We start from the raw sequence: 25070 nt of genomic DNA, 5'->3' as shown, positions 1-25070 counted from the left end.
GTACATTACAATACATTTACACACCCGCACACACATTACAATCACATAAGTACACATATAGTCACATTATGAGACATTACGAAGTGTAAGGGGAAGTGAATTCCATAATTTAGGAGCATTAACACTAAATGACCTTCCTCCTACAGTAGACAACCGGAAACGAGGGATGGACAATAAACCAAGTTCAGCTGATCTAAGGGACCGGACAGGGCGGTATGAGGCGTCTGAGGACCCTGGACTGTTACTTACACAATCATCATTCTAAAGACTTTGGTGATCTCAGAAAAAGCAATTAAGAAAATGACTCTCAGCATGAGACTGTATTGAACATAATGTGGAAGTATGGTGCCTCCTGTCTTAAACAATTGCCAAACAGCAGCAATAGAACCTGCTATTATGTGCAAATGTATGTGCTGTAATTTGTTATTTAATATATGAATATTTTCCCTTAAAGGAGAACTCCGGTCAATTTTAACATTGAGCTCATTTTATTGTACATTTGGAGTGCTGTCAATACAGAGAACAACTACAAAAATCGGTGTTGCCTACACCGAGTTATTCTATTTTTAAAATTTGCACCCTGTTGACTTCAATGGGGCAAGTACTAAACCTGCTTTTAGGCTCTTAACATCCTTGATGTGTCATTACAAGTGCACAGAAAATGTGAGTGATTCCTTCCGAGTGAACACGGGTGGATCTGACTGCAGTAGATGTTAGAGATATTAATAAAAACGAAGTTAATTCAGCCAGCGCTCATACCTTTGTTTACATCCTGTTTTCGGTGGAACGCCATAGTAATCGATTGTCGAGTTCACGCGCATAGGTTTAGTTACCAATGATCACGCGCGTGAACTCGAAAATCGATTACTATGGCGTTCCACCGAAAACAGGATGTAAACAAAGGTATGAGCGCTGGCTGAATTAACTTCGTTTTTATTAATATCTCTAACATCTACTGCAGTCAGATCCACCCGTGTTCACTCGGAAGGAATCACTCACATTTTCTGTGCACTTGTAATGACACTTAAAGGATGTTAAGAGGCTAAAAAGCAGGCTTACTACTTGCCCTATTGAAGTCAACAGGGTGCAAATTTTAAAAATAGAATAACTCGGTGTAGGCAACACCGATTTTTGTAGTTGTTCTCTGTATTGACAGCACTCCAAATGTACAAAAAAATGAGCTCAATGTTAAAATTGACCGAGTTCTCCTTTAATTTGACTGAGGTTTTGTAAAGATGAATGGCTGCTTTATAGGCTCACTGTTGTGCATATATCAGTGTGCAAGAGTGTACGAGTGATTCTAAACTACTCCTGACTAAATAAAGCTGAGTGTGTGTGAGTTATGAGCAGCTGATGTGTAAGTACTCTGTGGCTGCACTGGATCTCGCTCTGGTTTAATTAGGTCGTGTAACGGTCAGCCTCAGGGCAGGGCCGATAAAAGAGTCCTGGGACAGTTCCGTAGATGGGACGCTATTCACAGCTTTATGCTCTCTCTCCAATCTCACATGCATGCTACTGAAAAAGCATTCTAAAATAATCATCAGAATATTCACCATGAACCTCTAACATTAACACGTACCCTCTCTTGAAGACCTGACATTCATTTCAAAAACCTCCCTTATAAATAAATAAGTAGCCATTTAGCAGATGATTTCATTAAAGCTGGTGTATAACAGGGTCAGTTCTCCCGAAGTAACCTGAGTTTAAGTGTCTAGCTCAAGGGCTCAATTCTGGCCCTAACCAGCAACATTTCAGTATTAACCAGAACATGATTACACTACCATAAGAACACAGGAAAACAATCAAAAACTCAAAACAGATTTAGTCAATGATCCAAACTAATCAGACAAACTATGGTACACCACAGAGGAATGTATAGAACATCAGTGGATGAGGTCACAGCTGGCAGATATGGAGCAAGCTAGTTCATGCTCTGTTAGTTTTAACTCATGCTCTTGTGTGGAATGCTTGTTAACACATTAAGACATGTATGTATGTATATAGACACACATTACTCTACAGCTTGGAAAAAGTGGTGTATTAAAAAAAGGAGATCTCAGTTGTTTTTCTATGACAGCAACGAGATTAAAAAGAGCACAAATTGAGACTTTTGCTAAAATCAACTGCTTCTCAAATTAAACACCCTAGAGCTTGCAATGCCAACTAAACTCTCCATGATTTTAGTTCTTTAAATCTTTATAAACTGCCATCATATCAAAAGTTACATTATGATTTGTTTAGAAAATAAATAAATTAAAATTAATAAACTAATGCTAACATTTAGCAAGGATGCATTAAATTGATCAACAACAGAGACAGTAAAAACCTTTATAATGCTATAAAATATTTCTATTTCAAATAGATTTAAACTTTTTATTCATCAAGGAATCCTGAAAAAAAAACGGTTATAGGCATAGATTCAATAATCATGTATACTGTCATAGTTTCTACAAAAATTGTTTTCAAGATTGATAATAAAAAGAAACGTTTTTGAGCACCAAATCAGATCAGCAGTTTAGAATGATTTCTGAAGGATCGTGTGACACTGAAGAAGTAATGATGCTGAAAATTCAACTTTGCCAGCATGAGAGACTTTTTCAAAACCATAAAAAATGAGTAGTATGTATATATATATATATATATATACAGTATACTGTATATAAAATGCTTTCCAAATGTGTTTTTACAGAACCAATCAATTGCAGTACATCTGTTTTGTAATGTAGTCAACACTGTGATCCAATCATACAAATATGAGTTGTAAAGTCTATTATAGAGTGACTATAACAAGAGTGAGAAGAAGGCCACATTTACCTCATGTGCTCTCACTAGTGCCTAAAATGCAGAGAGTCTCCCAAATAGTGGAGTATTGTTTTCCCAAACTTGTCACCCCTGTGACTGACTACACCTCCACATTCTGTCTGATCGTGCCGTCAAGCAAACGGCTGCCACCCAGAGCCCTCGTTAAATCTCCCATCAGTCACTTAACAGGATCAAGAGATTACGCATCACAGCCAGTGTCATCTCCGTCAAGACCACGGATCAGCATGCTGTCAAATCCACGCACAGGTACCACACATATTGGCCAAGGCATTCAAAGGAGGAGCAAGAAAGAGTGAAAACAGCAGAGAATGGGGGAATACACTGAAAACACTTGCTGTGGTAAACATCAATGCTTGAATTGTTCTTGTTCACACCTTAAACACTCACACTCTTTTATCAGCATGTGTTCAGTGTAGCGTAGAATGTCAAAGCAGCAGTGGAGCTCGAGTGTGAGACTGTGTGTGCGCAGATTGCTGGAACTTCATCTGAAGAAAGACTTAGATGGTCTTGTCTCCAAGGCTCAACAGTAAGGAAGCAGCCTTTGTGAGTTTAAGGCCTGTTGACATACATTGCCCTATATTGTGTTCATTGATAATATACACCAAGGTTTTTCATGCAAACATTTGGATTTGTGATATATCTGAACCAAATGTATTTGTACTAGGGGTGCACTATCATCAATAAACCATTTACAGTAAATTCTGGTCGTAACAAACATAAAGCTCTTTGCGATTATTGGATGGTAGGCGTGCACAAATAATGTTTGATGTAAGCAAAAAATGTTTGACAACCCTGGCTTGACCTACGGGTGATAGGGTCAAATACAGCCTGTTTTAACATCACTATTGTTTTAGACTGTTAATATGTTATTGACGCGTTAACTTCGACAGCCCTGAATTCAACACAAGAGAGATTTTCTTCTCACACAGTATGAGTTGCAGTATGACAAGTTTTTACAACCCCTTTTGACTTACAAGATATAATCGGCCCTGATCATAGGTGGTTTTTTGTTTGTTTTTTAATTGCTTTAATTGGCTGATAACAATTTTTGCAGATACATCGGTGCATCCCTACTAATTATTTAATATTAAAATATACTTCTTTAAATAATCATTTAAAAAAAAAAAATCTAAAAAAAAAAATTAATCTTAAATGCTTTTGACACCACTACATTATAAATTTACAAAATTATATTTGCTAAAGATTACATTATATATATATATATATATATATATATATATATATATATATATATATATATATATATATATATATATATATATATATATATATAAAAACTGACACCAAAAATTTATATCAGCCAAAAAGCAATATGGTACTGTTGAACAAATCTGGTTAGAAATGGCAAATTGGTACCAATGTTGGAGCAGCAAATATATTTAAATGAAGTAGTATATTATAACGGAATTGGATTTGTTCACATTATCTCATAGACAAGCACAGATTAAGATGTCAAAATTGCAAGGATGAGTTCAAATAGGTTTAAAATTATGAACCAGCAGTTATATTCCACACTGTGTGCATCAATTTAGTCCTATCTCAAGTTATAGCACAGCTTTTTTTGTAATGAAATCTTACTGTTAAATAAACAATGACAGCATAAAAAAAAAATCCTTATTGTTGAGCCTGTGGCCAGTTCTGTTTGTCCCTGTAACAAACTGTCTCACACATTCAAAGGGAAGTTACTCTGCTATAAAGCCACATACACAGTCTGATGGAATGCACTGCAACAAACACACACACACGCTCTTGCACAAGACAGACGAGGAGAGACAGACACATAGAGAAGTGTCAGAGAGAGAACGGGATACCTTACTGTTGATTTTGGACTTCTTGGCGTCTTTGCGCGGCTTCCTGTTCCTCCGCTCTCTGCCGTCTTTCCGTCCAAGCGCTCCCCCCATCTCCTCTCATCACACACTCATCCGCCACACGCCCTCTCACCTATCGCCCTGTCTTCTCCTCCTCTCCTCGCTCTCTCTCTCTCTCTCCACACACTCACGTCTCGCCGGAGTCCTGCCCGCTCACACTCTCTCTCACATGCGCGCACACGCGCTAGCGTCCGGTGTGTGATGAAGGGGTGATTTTGCTGGATGCAGAGACGGGGAGGGAGAGGGAGGGAGAGAGGGAGGAGAAAAGGAGGAAGAGGGGGATATGTGGCTGTAGTTTTGAGGAAGGGAGGGGAAGACGATTTGGGGTTGAGCCAGTAAGGAAAAAGCTCACACTTACTCATTCACACCCATTCGTTCACAGTGACAATGTGTCCCATAGACAGCAGTATTGAAAAGGCTCCCCATTCTGACAACACAGACATAGGCTACAAACACTATGCAGCCGACTGCAGCATGCTCATTGACCAGAACAGATACGACTGCAACTACATTAAGCTCCGCCTCCTGCTTGATGTGATTGGTTGGAGCCAAACCAGAGTGGTATGCTTCTCTCTCTCTCTCTCTCTTTGATGTCTGTTGAGGGACTTGTGGTTGGTTGATTAAATGATTGTGTATTAGACTGCTTGGAAACAGTACTGATAGACCGATATATCGGCCAGAATGTCTACATGCTACAGAAAGCCCTGATGGTGCACTAATGGATGTGAATGTGCAAGATGCATTTTAAAGTTGGCATGAAACAGAAGTTTCATTGTGACATATATGGCATATGTGCGAGTTGGGGGTCGGGGTGGGAAGGGAAGGGAAGGGAAGGAGAAGAGAAGAGAAGAGAAGAGAAGAGAAGAGAAGAGAAGAGAAGAGAAGAGAAGAGAAGAGAAGAGAAGAGAAGAGAAGAGAAGAGAAGAGAAGAGAAGAGAAGAGAAGAGAAGAGAAGAGAAGAGAAGAGAAGAGAAGAGAAGAGAAGAGAAGAGAAGAGAAGAGAAGAGAAGAGAAGAGAAGAGAAGAGAAGAGAAGAGAAGAGAAGAGAAGAGAAGAGAAGAGAAGAGAAGAGAAGAGAAGAGAAGAGAAGAGAAGAGAAGAGAAGAGAAGAGAAGAGAAGAGAAGAGAAGAGAAGAGAAGAGAAGAGAAGAGAATTTGGCCATTTCGAGATTATTGGTCTATTACCAAAATGGGTTTCCTTCCCATCAAGTAATTTGTATGCTCTACCAACAGAATTGTCAATGGATAATATATCATTTCAAACAAACACAGCCATAATATTAATAATAATAATAATATTTATAATCATTAATATGAACTGTATTATGCCCTCTGGTTGAGAACCACTGCTGCAGTGAAATATGTAATATACTGTAACTAGGCCTACATTATTTAAGAAAGAAAGGAAGGAAGGAAGGAAGGAAGGAAGGAAGGAAGGAAGGAAGGAAGGAAGGAAGGAAGGAAGGAAGGAAGGAAGGAAGGAAGGAAGGAAGGAAGGAAGGAAGGAAGGAAGGAAGGAAGGAAGGAAGGAAGGAAGGAAGGAAGGAAGGAAGGAAGGAAGGAAGGAAGGAAGGAAGAATCACTAATAGATATTTGCCATTCAAATGACGAAGCATGCTAGACACATTAGTCCAGACCACTGCAGTGGTAACAATTTGTACTAATATATTGAATTCATACAGGCATTTGCTGCAGTCTGCTTTACTCTTACACATACACAGACTGCATTAAATGTGTTTATAGAAGAGAAAGGCAAACAAAGCCCAAACACAGACAGAAAGACACAGACACAGACACACACACACAGACGCACACACACACACACACACACACACACACACACACAGGGAGCGCCTAGGTGTGGCAGTTTTGTTCTCTCTCAGTGGTTTTAAAAGGTCTGTAATTTCAATCAAACATTGTATAAATATGCTTAAAGTCTTCTATTATAATTATGAACATACAAGTGTGCACGGGGCACTACTGAAACAAACTATAACTTAAAACAAGTCTTGTTTCCTTAAGTTCCTTACTTAGTGTTTCACAGACGTATCTTGTCATTTCAATTCTGTTTGAATCGAACACGTCTGTGTAAATAACAAATTACCTTCTTTTTGCGGTTAACTCAGGCATCCTCTGATAAATCTAATCCTGCCTAGATAGAAATGTCTGTCGTTTCATAACCTCATCTATTCTGTTGAATCCTGTAATGAAAGCTAAGTTTCTCATTGTGTGCAAATCTTGTGACTGCCTGGTGCACCTTCATTGTGAATTTAAACCTCACTGACAAAACATACAATTTGGTGGTTCACACACGGCTGGCATCCCATCTGACATGAAAAATAAATCAACAAGAAGAGTCAAAAACTGCATCCAACCATCAGACACTTACATTTTAGAGAAAAAACACTTGAATCAGTACATGAATTGACAGGCATCCAATGTTAATAATTATAACTCAAACAGAGCACAGTGATTCTAAACTGGTTTTCAACAAGGTATCATACTAAAGCAAACAAAAATGCCCTTAAAAACAAACACTAAATTGTACTAACACTTCTAAGAACTGAATAGGCCCAACAATATGCAAACATTTTTACAACACTATGACAGAGACTGAATATGATATGACATTTTTGGTATCTAAAAATCACTAGAATTTTGTGGTCACACAAAACATTGTGATTCACCTCGTAGCTGGTTAGTTTGGATCATTGTTTATCGAAGTCTATAATTAAGACATTTTAAAAATCCCTATGGAAAACATGAATGGGAAAAATCAAGGTACGCCTGTGTTTTCTCCATCCATTTAGAAGGTGATAGGACTATTTATTTTGTTATCCTAACAATGCGCAATGATATGGTTAGTTTAACACTAGCAGGTAATTATATGCATTTTGCATTAGATTCTCTCTTCAGTTTGCAGACCCCATTCACCTGACCACCAGTTGAGAACCACTGGTTCAGAAAACTAAGCTGATTTATATGCCCCCCCCCCCCACACACACACAAAAGTATTAACACACATGGTCTTCAGTTGGACTAAGAGAACAAACACAATATACACAAAATTATCATATTGGCTGCATGTTTTTAGCTGCTTTATTCTCTCTCTCTCTCTCTCTCTCTCTCTCTCTCTCTCTCTCTCTGTCTGTCTGTCTGTCTGTCTGATGGAGGGAGTCAGAGGGGTGTTCTGCACTAGAGGTTGACTGTCAGTAATGAGCTTCCTCAGGTGTGGCAGGAGGGGAGGATGGTGAATGCCAAAGGGAAGATGACTGGAGATCAGGAATGAGGGATTGATGCATAGAGAGAGATTGAGAGGTTGAATCACAGAAAGATTAGGCAGAGGTCAAACATGCCACATTTACTATTAACTTAAAAAGTGTGTAGTGCAAGCGTGCGCACACACATAGACAGATATAAACTGGCCCAGTACACTGACACAAGTTAGTAGCCAGAACACGTTTTTCCAAACAAGCAGCTCCAAACCTGTACTAGCTCAGGGTGGATCAGAGACTTCTGTATCTCTCTCACATACACACACACACACACCATACAGACTGTATGAGAGGAATGGGGTGAATGTCAGTGAAACGGAAAGAAGCAGTTTAGATATTAGATTTTAAAACTCAACACCTCTACAACACCCTTCAGTTTATAGACTCTGAATTGAGGTTCCATACATAATTGTGGCAAATTTGGCAAATTTTATTATGTCTGTCGCATCCCAAATATTTGTAAACCGTAGATAGCAATGAGACAATTGAAACTCTGCTATACACAAATAGGCTACTTTAATATCATTAACTATAATATATTAAATATTAGGAAATATTAGGAAATATCAGAAGACGATGGCGAAGTGGAGCAGCTCATCTGACAGGACTCGAAACTGCCTGTGTGTCACAAAGCCAATGGGTTTGGACACATGGCAGCTCATTTTACAATGTAACATTGTCCTGTATGCAAAATGTGTCAATTAAAAGATTGGTACAATTAAATATTTAGTCTTTGCATATAGCATCAATCTTTAAAATACAGTACCCTTTAACATGCATTCAAGCCAGTTGAGGTTTGACGTGGCCAAAAAAAATGCTTATTCAGATAATTCAAAGCAAAACAGTTATTTGTTTCAGAGTTCAATATCATCAAATTTTCAGAGACAGATGCAGATATAACCTAAACATTTTACTTCTGTATTTAACATTTTTAAATGGTCTACATTAGCTTTTTCTGATGCTTATTATCACATAACAATTCTAAAATTCAGTTAGTTTTTTTTTTTTTTTGATTCAACCCTCTTTATTTCCTAATTTGTTTGAGATAAAATTCTATTACATATTAATAAATTGTATTTATTAAAAATATTTCATTTACAAGTCATGTTTATGATTTTTTATTTGTCATTTAGCCAATAGGACAGCTTCTGACCAATAAAAAAGTCATTTTATGACATTTCTAAATATTTTTTTTTAGATGAGCCTACAAATCACATATAGTGTATTATTGTTACAGATCAGCCAGGCTCTCACACCAGCCAATAACAGTGCACTCCTTCACCTGAGTTCTAATCACACACACCAGCACCTCATCATCACCACCACTATAAAGACACACTCTTCACCTCAGTTCACTGTCCGGTGTCGTTAATTCGAAGAGGACTACTAATCCTGTTATCGCTAACCTTGATTCTCTAATGACTATCTATACTCCAGCGTCTCCATTGTCTTCATCTCCATTGTCTCCAGCGTCTTCATCTCCATTGTCTCCATCTCCAGCATCTTCAGTGTTCTTTGTTCTAGTCATCCATCTCACCCACTATCTGTCTCCATACCTGTAAGAAGAACCATTCCACTCATCGCCTGCTCTCCAAAGTATCTTTGTTCATATCACTTACCTGCACTCTGTCTCCGCTCATTGTTGTCAGTAAACTCCTGTTAACTTCATTATCCATCTCTAGTCTGCTTCCGTAACAGAAGACTGGACCGTCTACAGAAAGATAACATCATGAGCACATCAGAACCGATCCCGGAAGATCCAGTTCCCATCACACCAGCCGTCACCACTTCTGTCATCACCTCCACCACTTCTTCGACGATCGTGATCGCCAGTCCCATGGCTAAACCAGCGCCCTACTCTGGCTCGGTGGAGGACTGCAGCGGATTCCTATTGCAGTGTTCGCTGACCCTGGAGATGCAGCCGCATCTCTATACCACCGATCGGGCGAAGATCGCATTTATCATCTCCCTGCTGGAAGACTACCTTTGTGACCACTTCTGGACACTATGAGTATCTCGGCATGCCGTATGGTCTGGTAAACGCCCCCTCCGTATTCCAGGACTTCATGCATGAGGTGCTCCAGGAGAATCTCCATCGATTTGTCCTTGTCTACATTGATGACATCCTCATCTACTCCCAGAGCATGGCCGACCATCGCCACCACGTTGCGGAGGTCCTGAAATGCCTGAGGAAATTCAACCTGTTCCTCAAGTCTGAGAAATCCTCCTTCCACTAACCCTCAGTGCAGTTCCTTGGTTACCACATCAGTGACACAGGTATCCAGATGGACGAAGGGAAGGTGGAAACCATCAAGAACTGGCCCACACCATACACCATCAAAGAACTCCAGCGTTTCCTTGGCTTCGCCAATTTCTACCGACGGTTCATCCACGGCTACAGCTCCATCACCAATCCTCTCACCAGCCTCCTTAAAACAAGCCCAAGTCTCTATTCTGGTCACCATCTGCCAACAAAGCCTTTCAACATCTGAAGGAGAAATTCACCAGTGCACCGCTCCTCGCCCACCCAGACCCTGAGAAACCCTTAGGCCGTGTGTCCACCAAAGCGTTTTTAGCCAGCTGAAAACGCTAGGCGCTCTGCTGAAAACGCCTAGCTGTGGGCGCTTGAGAGCGTTTTGCCAGCGTTGCGTTTTTTTTCAGTTGAGATACTTTGCTTGTTATGATACGGAATATCCACGAAAGTGTTACTAGTATCTCATTTCACACATATTTTGTTTCTGTGTTGATTCTATATTAAAATGTCAATACAATGTAATGTATTTTCCCTGGCTCTTGTTTTAAATGATTTTGTTCCGTTATTATGCTTGTTGTTGTCATCTGTTGACATATGTTGTACAAGCAGAATGTGGCGGACACGGTTGGTCTGTGTGGTATTAGCCCCGCCCCTCCTCCACTATGATTGGATGGTTGGGTAAAAAGTGACAGTGATGAGCGCTGCGTTTTACCAAAAGTTGAACATTCTTCAACTCTCGGCGATCTGTAAAAAACGCCGAACACTCAGCGTTTCAGCGTGAAAAAGATGCTCAGTGCCTCATTACGCTCATGGCGTTATAAAAAAAACGGTGCTCCCATTGAAAACAATTGAAAAAAACACGCCAGCCGCGTGAAAAAACGCTTTGGTGGACACACGGCCTTAATCGTGGAAGTGGATGCCTCCACCAACGGGGTGGGAGCGGTGCTATATCAGCAGCAGGAGACTCCAACTAAACTCCATCCATGCGCCTTCTACTCCAAGAAACTCAGCTCGTCGAAGAGTAATTACGATGTCAGGAAATAGAGAACTCCTCGCCATCAAGCTGGCCTTGGAAGAATGGAGGCATTGGTTGGAGGGTGCTCAACACCCCTTCACTGTTATAACTGACCACAAGAACCTGCAGTATCTAAAGGAAGCTAAGAGACTTAACCCCCACCAGGCACTTTGGGACTTATTCTTTACCTGATTTAACTTTTCCATTTCCTATCATCCAGGCTCTAAGAATGTGAAGGCTGACGCAGAAGAGGTCAGCGAAGAGCCTGAATCTATCCTCCCAAGTGAAATAATCGTGAGTCCTGTCCAATGGTCTGAAGATTCCTTTACCTCCTCAAACTTCTGGCAAACTTCTGCCGCTGCCCATTCCCAACCGGCCATGATCACACCTAGGAGTGGACTTCATGACAGATTTCCCAGCCTCCGATGATAATACATGCATCCTGGTAAAAATTGATAGATTCTCCAAATCCTGTTAGCTTCTTCCCCTCAAAGGACTCCCCACAGCAATGGAAAGAGCAGAACTCCTCTTCAAACACATCTTTAGATATTACGGAATTCATGAAGACATCGTGTCTGACCGTGGACCACAATTCATCTCCAAGGTCTGGAAAGCATTCTTCTCCCTCCTAGGTGTGATCATAAGTCTCTCATCTGGATACCATCCGCAGTCGAACAGACACACCGAGCGGAAGATCCAAAAGGTTGGTCGCTTCCTACGAACCTTCTGCCATGGCCACCAGAACTCTTGGAACCAGTTCCTATGGGCCAAGTACGCCCAAAGCTTCCCTCTGCCAACCAACTTATGGACTCACTCCCTTTCAGTGCGTACTCGGTTACCAGCCACCTCTGTTCCCGTGGTCTGGGGACCCATCCGACGTTCCAGCGGTCCCATCCTGGTTCCGAGAGAGTGAGAGGGTCTGGGATGCAGCTCACCATCAGCTCCAATAGGCAGTGCGCAGGCGCAGTATGACAGCCGACCTTAGACGCTCCAAGACTCCTTCCTTCCAACCAGGTCAGAAGATCTGGCTGTCAACCCCGGACATCAGGATGCACCAGCCCTGCAAAAAACTCAGTCCCAGATTTATTGGCCCCTTCACCATCATCAGGCAGATCACGTACCTCCTCCAACTCCCAGCACATTACAGAATTCATCCAGCTTTCCATGTTTCACTCCTCAAACCTCACCACTCTTCTGTTTCTGTTCCCACAGAGCATGGCCAAGCAGAGGAACCCCCCCTTCTGTCTATCCTCGAGGACGGCGCAACTTATCAGGTGCAGGAGATCTTGGACTCCCGGCGCCGTGGTGGCATCATCGAGTATTTGATGGACTGGGAAGGTTATGGACCTGAGGGGACGGTCATGATAAAATTACCAAGTGTCATATGTTTTTTTGTACTTCGTTATGCAGACTATTTAGATCAATACAACTTGATCATCACGCAGTACTCAGAGCCACTGTAGTCACATGTACTATTTTAATGATTACTACCTTTCTGGGCCTTGAAAGTGGTTATGACATTGCAGTCTAAAGGGGGGTCAGAAACTCAGAAAGCTCTCGGATTTAATCAAAAATATCTTAATTTGTGTTCCGAAGATGAACAGTCTTACGTTTTTGTAACGACATGAGGGTGAGAAATTAATGACAGAAATTTCATTTTTGGGTGAACTATCCCTTTAAGATGTGTAATCAAGAAAAAAAATATTAGACAAAATTACAAAAATAATGATGAAATAAAGATAATAATAAGGTAATAAAATAATTGTATATAAAATGTAATAATATGAATGAAATATATTTAATACACCTTTGAACATTACAGAGAAACAGTGCCTTAACGGGAGCAACACCACAAACACGGAAGCTGCTAGGCTAATTCTTTCATGGGACACAACATTTATTTGCCCTATTTCTTGGCAAAAAGTGTTTCCAAACAAATTTTTGTAACATTTGAAGTACTGATATAGAATTTATACGCTAAAGTTAACCAGAAAAGCATTGTCGACACTTGAGAAATTTCATAGATAAATGGTACTTCAATCAGCTAGATCGATAAACATTTTGAAGCACTAAACCTTTTTCTGCAAAAAAAAAAAAAAAAAAATCCTTGGATGGAAACCTGGCTATTGATGTCTATCTGACATGGCAAATGCACGTTCATAATGGTGTCGATATTGAAACATATCACAACAAAAACCTACAATCTTCAATGCAAATACAATGTGAGGTGTGTGTATCCGTGGAAGCTGTAGTCTACACGCTCTAGTTGTCTTCCTCTCCTGTCATTCTCTGGAGAGCAGAACTTGCTAACACACAGCTGGGCCTGCAGTGTGTCCTGCCAGCCCTGTAATTCAGCTCAGGTGAGATTGTGATGGGGTTGGTCGGGTTCGAGCTGCATGCATCTTTATGAGCGCAGTAATGCAATGATAACTTCTCAGTTCAACATTAACATCAGCTGCTTCAGCACTGAGAGTCTGTTGTCTCTGCTAAAGAAAGACGTCTTTCTACCGTCTGTCATATGACCGGTCTCTGGCCTCCAGGCTCCACTAACCACATACAGTGCATTAGGTTTCATCTCGGCTCAGTAAAAACAGAGTGAATGACTGAAAACTAGGCTAATGTTCGACCTGAACATACACCACTGCACACATGGCTGCGCCGCAAATTGACAGTTCACATGTGCGTGAGTTTGCGTTAATCTGAGAGCATGTAGAAACGTGCATTTGTGGTTGTTTGATCATCTGTGTGTTTACCCAGCAGGAGAGGTCAGTACAACAAACGAAACAATGTCAGTTTATAAGCGGATTACGGCTCTCACCAGCCCCCGTGCGAGCAGGAGATGGCGCAGTCCGGCAGCTAAATGGCACCCACAATTTCACAACAACAAAACCACAATGACAGAAAAGCAACCGTGAACTACATTGGCCCTGCTGAATTGGAAGACAAATCAGCATAGGCAGCACTTAAGAGTGCCAGGAAATATGCCTGCTTACCTCTCTCTCTCTCTCTCTCTCTCTCTCTCTCTCTCTCTCTCTCTCTCTCTCTCTTTCTCTCTCTCTCTCTCTCTCTCACACACACACACACACACACACACACACACACACACACACACACACACTACACACACACACACACACAATCGTCAAACATCAGTGTGCCACAACGGACAATTAAAAACTCTAGCAACTAATGATCTTTTGAACAGACTCTCTTTAGTGATTCAGTTGAACCGACTCACATTAGCATTTGTATCTTATTTTATATTAAAGAGGGATATTTGCCTATTTGGATAGTCCATCTCAAGTGATCCAAAAAAGTTGGTAAAGTTTGTAAAGTTGACCTTTTTTTATGTATTAGTATTGCAAAAGCACAGTAAGATGGCTGCTGTGGTTAAACCAAGTAAAACAAAAAAGTGTTTTTCCAATACAAATACATAGAGGCGATCACTCAAATTTTTTGGGGAAAATTAAAATAAAAAATGGTCCTTTATATGAGCTTTTTTTTACCATAAAAAAAAATAAAAAATCACACAGCTATCATCCATTTGTCACAAACTTCATTCTCATGACAATTGAAAAAGTCTTAGACAATAATCAGAAATCACAAATTTTACAATTTTTGTCAGTCTTGACTAAAAAGAGTTGAAACAATTGAAAAAACAACTGAAACAAAGAATTTGAACAGGTTCTATGAAATGAACCATCCAAATTAATCAATTTGATAAAATTAATCAGATTTCCAAATGATTCCAATAACTGAATGCAGGTCAAGCCTTAAAGTCCCCCTGTAGTCAATAATTTTATCCCTTAAAACTCATCTTTGATCACCAAAATGACATATTTCAGCGTTTTATTCCTTGGATGCCTTAAAATAGCTTGAAAGTAACTCTACACCCTTGCCTCATTCAGTATACGTGAATATGCAAATTAGCCCCGACTCCACTAACTCACACCAGCTCAGAGATCCACTCGTTAATGATCACACGATTGGTTACAAGATAGTTTGTGACGTCAGACACACCAGCGATTTTAAACAGCGTTTTTGATACTGTCTTTGGTTCACTGCCGTTTTAAGAAGAAAATACTCAGCATTGGTGTTGACTTATGAATTTGCACAAGGTTTGTCTTAAAGCATATTAAAAACACCACATTTACATATAAACAACATTAAAAGCTTGATTTTCACCACAGGGGGACTAAGGGAAAGATTATCAGTGAATAACAGCTTAAATTCTGGTCTTTTAATGGTACTTTTATGATGCTTATTTGTAATTTTTGGAGCTTGACAGCAACAATGTAAACAAATATTCAGGATAAAATGATAAGGATTGGAAAAGTTATATTGTTCGAGCACTAATCTGAATATTCACTATATATGTCCCCTCAATGTCTATGCAAGTTACAGCCCTCAGTATAAATCAACATCTACTTTATATGCAATAGAGCAGCATGAATATTCTGCTAAAAATGTCCACTTGTGTTCCACTGAAGAAAGAAAATCATTAGAATGAAATACCGGTGAACAAATGATGAAAGAATTAAAATATCTCAGTGAACTAACCCTTTAATAAGCACTAGTGTAGATTATTCATTGATTATGACTTTTTCATTTCATTCAGTGCAGTAATACGGTCACTCAGGGTGACGCCGTCAGCCGTGTGGTATTATCGGTGTCATCTAAAGAAAGGCTCTCGTCTAATTGGATGGAATAGAGGATTCAAACTGACATGATGATGCTGAAATTGGTACGAAGCCAACATTGATTTTCATTTATTGCGCTAATGGCTCATTTTGATTTAGGCCATAACTCTGACTCTCTTGGAAAGATGAGAAGAGTTCTCGTTCATTGAGGCCAGACAGGCCAAAAACAGCAGCATTAACATGATGAGAGGGGAGTTGATTGGACTGGCTGGTAATTGCGGCACATTACGGTGTGTGTTTATGAGAAGTGTTGTTGATCTGTGAAGAGCAGAGGTGGTTACGGTCATGTCATACATGTTCATGCTACTCATGATTACTGCCATCATCACTGTCATCATCACTGTCATCATCATCATCATCATCTCTAAACAGCTCAATGACACCTCAACACCTTCAGCATTCCAGGAACCATTGGGTGGCAGATGTGACTAGCTAATGACCATTTTCTACGAGACAAACTTCCTCTAGAGGGCGCTAGGCGGCTCAGAAAGCAGACATTTTTGTAAAAAACTTTTTTTCAAATTTGTTTAAACTGTCTTTATATACCAATACATAATTAACATGTAAGTGCTCTGAAAAAGAGAGTATAAAAATCGCCACTCACCACTGTTGCTACAAGATCTGCCCATATGCGCGCGCACCCGTTTGATTTGAGAAATGCAAGAGAGGCGTGGAACCTACGAAGAGTACAATTATGGCAGAGAAAGAGCATTCAAAATTCAAAGCACCTGCATATGCGGTCAGCGAAGGCAAACAAGGCAAAAACTACTTCCTCTGACCCTGGTTGCCCGCACTCTTGAACGACCTCCTCTGCTTCGCCCTCAACCCCGGACCTGTCCTCGAACCGACGATGCGGTAACTTACTTGTCACCGGAGTGTAACGTTAGTCCTCATCAGAGTCAACAATGTTTTCATCATGGAAACTCTTACATGCAAAACACCGTATATGTTATGAATCTTACACGAAATTCACATTCATCACAGTTTAACTGATGGTAATGGAAAAACGTGTATCAATGCATCCTGTTTTTAGCTTTGCCTTATAAATATAGCTCGTTACCTATAGCCTAAATATAGCTCGTTACCGAATCAAACAAAATATATTTTAAACTTTACCAGTATCGATATGCTAGCTTGATAGTGAGTACTAAAAGCCATCTTATTTGTTTATATTCATAGTGATAAAGTTGGGTATTTTATTACATGAGATTCTGACATGATGTCTGCATGCACTGCGCTCCTTCCTCTCCACTCGTCTCAGGTAAATAAATGCGTCTTCCAGCTGAGCCTGAGCGTTTGGTGTCGCGCGTTCATGTGTTTTGGGGGCGTGGCTTTGGAAGCAGCTCAGAAGGGAGGGGGTGGAGTGAATGGAAATAATGAGCTGTGTTTACAACAGTCGTGAGAGGTCTACAGACATTCGATTTTTATACTCTCTTTTTCAGAGTACTTACATTTTAATTATGTATTAGTATATAAAGACAGTTTAAACAAAATTGGATTTTTTTTTGTAGAAAAATCCTACCTACCCTGCCTTTAAGCTAAAAAGCATAATTGTTCAAATCTATTAATTAGAATGATTTTTCACTGAAGAACAAATTAAAATTCCCCTATAAAATGATACAAATCCACATCAAGTAATCACTGTTGGGTCCAGTGTTGAGAAAAGTAACAGGTACCATGTGACATCACTTGAATTTAAACCTGAACAATGACATTCATTCATCATTCACACAAACTTCTAGGGTCATAGGGCTGGAGCCTATCCAAGTTTCGTAGGCCAGAGGCAGGGAAAAGCACCCTGGACAGATGGACAGTCCATCACAGCGAATAATGACATAGAGGAACTTTAATAGCCACTGAACAAAAAAAAAAAACAAAAAAAAATTGGGCTATAGTGAAAGCAGATCAGCCAGATGCATTGTGGGTAAAAGGAAGAGGCTAAAGCTCTTACCTTAGTGTGAAGTTTCGACAGTTGTTTTTCATCCAGGTGGGTCTGTGTGTACACTCGCCTCTTGTAGCGAAACTGCCAAAACAAAAAAACACAGCATGGATTAGCCTTAAAGCGCTGTTAATATCACAATCTTTATTCTCTCTAACATCGCTCAGTTATAGCCATGTTTGCTGAAACTGTTAACTGAGTGTGAACTGATGTAATCATAACTGTGAGCTGCTACAACATCTGCACATCTACATTACAGCTGCACTCAGGATCAGTCCTCTAATAGAAAACCTGCTGCGAGTCAGCAAACTGCATATTGAGGAAAAACATGAGGAGGAACATGACAGCAGAGTCTTTTAAAAACACGCACGGTTGAGAAAATTACAACATAAAAACAGATAAATTACTTTAATGTCTCTGTGTTTTAAATATTATTGTAAAAAAAAAAAAAATTCAAGGTAATGAATCAGATTTCCTGTGGGTCAAGAAAGGTTAAAGTTCATGCAAAAATGGACAAAATTTGAAAGATTATTAGTGAATTAAGTCTTTAGACAGTCTATTACTCACACAAAGCTATAGTAAGACTTCAATATACAGTGATATAGTCATATCGAACACTTGTATGGAATTTTTAGGTAAATAAAGGGTTGATGAAGGTCAGCCAGTAGAAATTAAATAATTATATACAATTATATAAAATAATTGAATAATATTTTTCTTACAATATTATAAAAAAATGTAGAAATAATACAGGCTCTTTTAATTTTATATCTGAAAGAAAATCTAAAATTTTCCCATTAGAAGTCCATTTCTCCAAATGACCATTACTAAAAAATCTGAATAAAACTATTGCCCAATATCAATCATTATAAAACGGTTAGTTCCAGTCCTTGATACTGATTGGTCAATAGCTGTGTTTCATTTATGATAAAACACGGTTATGAACGCTTCACCCAACGTTATATGTATCACTACACAACACCCCTAGCAACCACTCTTAGCTACTTAAACATATGTTCTCATTGATATTGTTCATTGAAGCTTATAGAGTAGAGTATTGTGAGAGATCGAGTAAGTGAGTGTACCGGCATTTACAGTAGATATAGCACTTTCCTTCAGGTCAGTCCAATATTCGTAATAAAAATTCCGTTTGAATGTCCACAGCGATATCTTGTCCTTTTAACAGTTAAGGGGTTTTCCCGTGCCCTGACACGCTATCCATTTGTCAGTTGCATCCATAGGTTGCATAGGTCTTGCTTTTCCATGTTCACAAGTTTCAGTCCTTTCAGTATAAAAGTCTTTAGTATTTAGTGACTTTTGAAAACAAATGTATTTTCTACATTGCATAAGCTAGTTCAGGCAAGAATTAAAAAAGTTAATTATATAGGCCTATTAGTTAGTAACAATTCAATCTTGAAGAAACTAAATCTTGAACTTATAAGTATATTTTATTTAGAATTGTTTGTTTACAATCAATGATTTTTGAGAAAGTGCCAAAGTAAAAAAACAACAAAAAACACTGTTTTCTAGTTGTATTTACACTGTTTTATCGCTTTTGTTGTTAGGTTCAGTAACTTGCTGTTTTGTGACATTGTTACCGTTATAGTGTATTGTGGTCTGTGTTCAGTTGAGTACTTCCTTTATTGTGTAGATATATTGTCTTTCAAAGTGTAACAAGAAATCTACTGTTTTTTTTTTTTACTTAAATGTTTCCAAGTAAACCATACGCTTTAAAAGCATGACTTCTAGTGCTACATTGTTTGAGTAAATTTTACAAACAAAGAATGAGTAAAATGTACTTGAAACAGAGAATAGCAAAGTAAGCTTCAAATGAGTAAGTAGAAGTTACTCAACAAACTGTAACTTGCCAAGTTAAGTTTACTTATTATCTTTGTTAATCTTACATAACTAGGTTAAGTAGATTTTACTCAATTCTATACATGTGAAATGTACTTTAAAGTATAAAAGCAATAACTTGCAAAAGTTAAACTTTTCCTTTTTTAAATGTTTTTCAGTCTAGCAGCAGCTATTGTTGAAAGGAATGCACAGGCTTTGGGGATAAAAGGTGAAGTCTGTCATTTTTACACCACAAGTGGCACCAAATAATAGCCTAGAAATCTAGACGCACCCTAGCGGCAGCAAAATGTATTTCGCAGCCAGGGTAGTCTAGACACTCTCAATAAACCTTCTAGCTACAAAAACCCAAATTGGGTCAGGCCAATCACGTCGTGTATAGAGTAGGCGGGGCGGGCTTAACATATGACGACAGAGTTGCGACGGTTACCTGGCTGCCACTTGAAAACAAAGAATGACGGCTGCTGATGGAGAACAACGGTCTTTCGAATCGGCTTTGGCCGCGACTCTGGGGGACTTGGAGTTAAGTTTTTCTTTGAGAAAAGAACAAAGAACGGCACTTAAGTCATTCTTAAAAAAAGGAAGATGTGTTCGTCGGTTTGCCGGCCAGATATGGCAAAAGTTGAATCTATCAACTAGCTCCGCTGTTGGGAAAACGCTCTGGTTGGTTGAAGCGCTGTCCTATTGCGTGCAGAGGGAATTTGAAAGACAGCCGTTTATCCCGCCCCTCGGATTGAACCGTGACTATGGTGAGTTTCCAGACCTAACATCTTGATGTAGGTCTGGCTTGCCAGGCTAACCAAATAAGCAAAAATCACTAAAATAATGACTGCTTCGACAGCCCTAAACTCACATCATTGGTTGAGCCGAAAGTTTTACATGTCGCTAAAGTTTATCAGCTAAAAGAAATAGAGCAAAAAGTTGAAAGTCCCACTATGCCACTTTTATATTCTTTATGAATTCAACTTACAAATGTTGTATTTACAACTGTCTCTGCATCATTACAGTTTTTCACAATCACTTTGTTACTATTTTCAGAACCTTGATGTCATTTTTCACAACTCTAGACACAAAACTCACAACCAATGATCAAAATGCACATTTTTCAAAACTCTAACCCTTTTCTCAATTGCTTGGATACAATATACATAAAACTTAGATCATTTGTTCATTCAACAAAAATCACCTGTTCAATATGACACAACTTAACATCAAAGTACTACTATTTCAAAAGGCAATTCACACATTACATTTCAAATGAGTGTCTATTCATTTCCTTACAATGATCTAACTATCAATTGATACAACTGCTCAAAATGATAAGTAACTGTTGCATTACTCTTAATGCATGGTTGTATGGAAACAGACAAACAATCTTTCATGTTTACTGTAAATCATGAGAGTTTCAAGATAACGAGATTCATTGTCACCAATTAGCATGAAGCATGAACCAATTAGACTACAATATCCATGGATGTAGCCTAATATTTTGGCTAATGAAAACATCCATTGTGATGTAGATGACAACCTGTGGCCAAATCCACAACACAGAGTTGATGACAATGTAGAAGTACAGTAATCGCTCCTGTTTTGTTTGTTACAGTACAAGCAAGCAAGTTGAGGAACATTGCATTTGATGTTTTACAGTACTGTCTTTTCTTTTCTATTTCATAGCTAATTATTTTTGCTTTGATTTACAGTTTTTTACAATCACTTTGTTACTATTTTCAGAACCTTGATGCCATTTTTCACAACTCTAGACACAAAACTCACAACCAATGATCAAAATGCACATTTTTCAAAACTCTAACCCTTTTCTCAATTGCTTGGATACAATACACATAAAACTTAGATCATTTGTTCATTCAACAAAAATCACCTGTTCAATATGACACAACTTAACATCAAAGTACTACTATTTCAAAAGGCAATTCACACATTACATTTCAAAAGAGTGTCTATTCATTTCCTTACATTGATCTAACTATCAATTGATACAACTGCTCAAAATGATAAGTTACTGTTGCATTACTCTTAATGCATAGTTGTATGGAAACAGACAAACAATCTTCCATGTTTACAGTAAATCATGAAAGTTTCAAGATAACGATCCATGGATATTGTAGTCTAATTGGTCCTTGCTCCACGCTAATTGAGCATGAACCAATTAGACTACAATATCCATGGATGTAGCCTACTGTAATATTTGTATCATAATGCTTCATCAGTCTATGGTCCCAAATACTGTACCACCTTTTCAGACTATTTACAGTATTGACAGCACTGCACTGTATAGATAATCACTCTTTTGTTTCTTACAGTACAAGCAAGCAAGTTGAGGAACACTGCATTTGATGTTTTACAGTACTGTCTTTTCTTTTCTATTTCATAGCTAATTATTTTTGCTTTGATTCAAATAACCCTATGTTGTGATTGTACTGTAGTGTTTTGCATCAATATATTACAAACTTTGTTCAATGATTCCACTGTCTGTAGTATCATGCAGTGCTTTTACAGAGATGTATTTACTGTACATGTAGTACCATAATGAAACCTGTATCAACTATTTTGTTCTACAATATTTAATGACTGTACGAACAATGACAGTGAAACTATCGGTTGCTTGTGTGTGGGTGATCTATAGTTCTCTTACGAGAGGTTCTCTCGTATTGCGTAAGCTTGCTTACGCTGCGGGAAAGTCTTCTTTTCTCGAGATACTGAAGCCAAAAATTATCCTTAATTTCATTTTTTGTCAACGCAGTGCAGCTGCGGGCAGCTGAGCTAGAGCGGCATACTGCGCGCTCATTGGCTGCCGCGCGGCAACTGCTTAAGCCTACCAGTGAGCCTGGCGTGACGTCACGCCCAATGGGGGCGCGCGCGCCCTAGCGCGTCACAGCCCGCCAGAATGGGCGGCGTCAGAGCATATATAAGGAAGGCTCGTAGGCTATATTCTCTGATTTCTGTCTTTTCAGCGAAGCACTCGCATCGCTGATCTCGGAGAGGAAGCCGTCGCCGTTGTCCTTCAAGGCCCAGCTAACGAGCCAGCTTAGGTCAGCCTGAGGAAGCCGGACGATCTTCGCCGCCTTCAGCCTGCCGTGCCAGCTCAGCTATCCGGCGAATATCCTTTGCAAGCTCTTTTGTGTGTGTTCTTGCTTCCGCAGCACTTTCTAAAAGAGCAGAGGCGTTGTTGCAAATGCCTCGCACCACGTGCGGCTCATGCCGCTCCGCGCTCAGCGACGGAGACCGCCATCTTCTCTGCGCTCTCTGCCTGGGCCGGGACCACGCAGCCGTCGCGCTTTCCACGGGCGGCTGCGCTTTCTGTGAAGAGCTGCCGATGTCGACCCTGCGGGCTCGACTCGCCCTCTTCGCGGAACCTGCTCCAACTGTCCTCGGGCCGCGTAAGAAGAAACGCCGCTCGCAGCGACCACCGGAGCCCGAGACTCGAGCCAAGGCCTCGCCGGAGCCTCTCCCGCGAGCCTCGCTCTCTCCTTCTCCGCCCCCGCTTCCCGACGCGCAGCCGACGGCTCACGCCCTCGATGCCGTCGCCTCAGGGGATGAAGCGGATGATGACGCGCTACTGGACACGTGCTCACTAATGGCGTCGGACAGCGAGGAATGGTCCGGTTCTGTCCGCTCCGCCTCCTCCACCAGAGCGTCCAGCAGGACTCACGCCAGTGTGGACGCCGAGCTTCTCCGCCTCCTCACGGCAGCAGTCGAACACCTGGGCCTCGAATGGTCCCCGCCAGCGGTGACTCCGCCCAACAGACTCGACGGGTGCTTCTTGCCCGCCAGTCGACGAGCTCCAGTGTCCAGGCCAGCGCCTTTTCTGCCGGAGCTTCACGAGGAGCTTACCAAATCCTGGGACGCTCCAGTTTCGGCCAGACTCCGTTCTCCGGCCTCATCTACTCTCTCTCGCGTAGACGGAGCCAAGGAGAAAGGGTATGACCGGATCCCACCGGTCGAACCAGCGGTTGCAGCGCATCTTTGCCCCCCATCCGCGAGATGGCGCTCAAAGACTGCCCTCCCGTCCAAGGCCTGCAGGACTACTTCGGCGTTTGCCAGCCGCGCTTTCTCCGCCGCTGGGCAAGCCGCCTCAGCCCTGCACACAATGGCGGTTTTACAAGTTTTTCAAGCCGACCTCCTCAGCCAGCTCGACGAGGGAAAACTTGATAAATCTGCTTTGACCGACCTGCGCAGTGCGACGGATCTCTCTCTTCGCACGACGAAAACAGCAGCCCAAGCGATCGGACGATCTATGGCTTCGCTGACTGTCATTGAGCGCCACCTCTGGCTAACGCTAGCCGACATGGGAGAGCAAGAGCGGTCCGTTTTTCTCAACGCCCCGCTCTCACCCGCCGGCCTCTTCGGCCCCGCGGTAAGTGGCCTCGTGGACAGCTTCTCGGAAGTTCAGAAGGCGTCACAGGCCATGAACCTCTTCCTGCCCCGCCGCTCGAGCTCCGCTGCAGGCCGCTCTAAAACTCAGCCTCCTGCACGCAGCCCCACGCGGCGCCCCTCCCGACCTCCAGCATCGCAGCAGCGTCAGCGCGGCCGACCCAGGTCCCGCTCCACCAGCCAACACAGGCCGCCACCCCCGCGGGGTCCCCGGCCTAGAGTTTCGCTGAAAACCGAGCCTGCGAAATCCTCCTAGCACTCGCAAGGAGGAAAAGACGGTTGAGTCCCGCCGCGGCCGGACCGCCGTCGAAGCTAACCTGTATCCCTCTGCCAGTCCCCTTGATAAAGGCTACTGCAGTAGTGTCCACCGCAGCCAACGAGCCAGTTTCTCAACTCTCTCGCCTGCACACAAACGCCGTTTTTACGGCGACCCAGATAAATCGAATAAAGAGTGTAAAATCTGGTCATCCGGCTCACGCCGTCAGTGCTATGAGTGTAGTAAACATGCCCACACCCCAGTGCTCATCACTACACACAAGCACAATCCCCCCTGTGTACCCCACAGAGTGCACTCACATAAAGCGCGCTACGGCCGCTCGAGTGTTAGCTGTAGGTCACGTGCCCACAACCCAGTGCTCACACCTACACAGTGCCCGCTCTGCCTCACACATTCGGGGACGAAAGCACTCCACCGCCGGCTGTGCGTTAATAAAGAGTCCTGTGCCCGCTATACAGCACGCACGCTCTCATGTACACACTCACAAGCCCGCCCCGCTTCCGCGCCGCGAGCCGTTGCTCAAAACGCTCTCTCACAGCGTCATTCAGCCGGCTGCCGCTATCAGCGAGCCCCCGTCTCCCCTCACTGTCACTGCGCGACTCGCGCACATACCGCCACAGGCTCCCCGTCCCGCGCTGTGCGGCGGGCGGGA

At 41.3% G+C, this 25070-nt stretch overlaps 1 protein-coding gene across 1 annotated transcript in view; it reads right to left on the bottom strand.

Annotated features, from left to right (window-relative positions):
- The window catches only part of shank3a (SH3 and multiple ankyrin repeat domains 3a), a gene marked incomplete at its 5' end in the record, with an annotated part of 235337 nt that overhangs the window by 145838 nt on the left and 64429 nt on the right, over window positions 1-25070 (bottom strand). Inside the window, one exon of the mRNA XM_081372532.1 lies at window positions 17908-17979. Coding sequence (XP_081228658.1) covers window positions 17908-17979 — 72 coding nt within the window. The remainder of the gene's footprint in view (window positions 1-17907; window positions 17980-25070) is intronic.

The sequence above is a fragment of the Scardinius erythrophthalmus genome (genome assembly GCF_964197995.2).
Source record: "Scardinius erythrophthalmus genome assembly, chromosome: 8".
Lineage (NCBI taxonomy): Eukaryota > Metazoa > Chordata > Actinopteri > Cypriniformes > Leuciscidae > Scardinius > Scardinius erythrophthalmus.
Note: the sequence above shows the minus strand (reverse complement) of the source record. Positions and strands in the feature narration are given on the sequence as shown.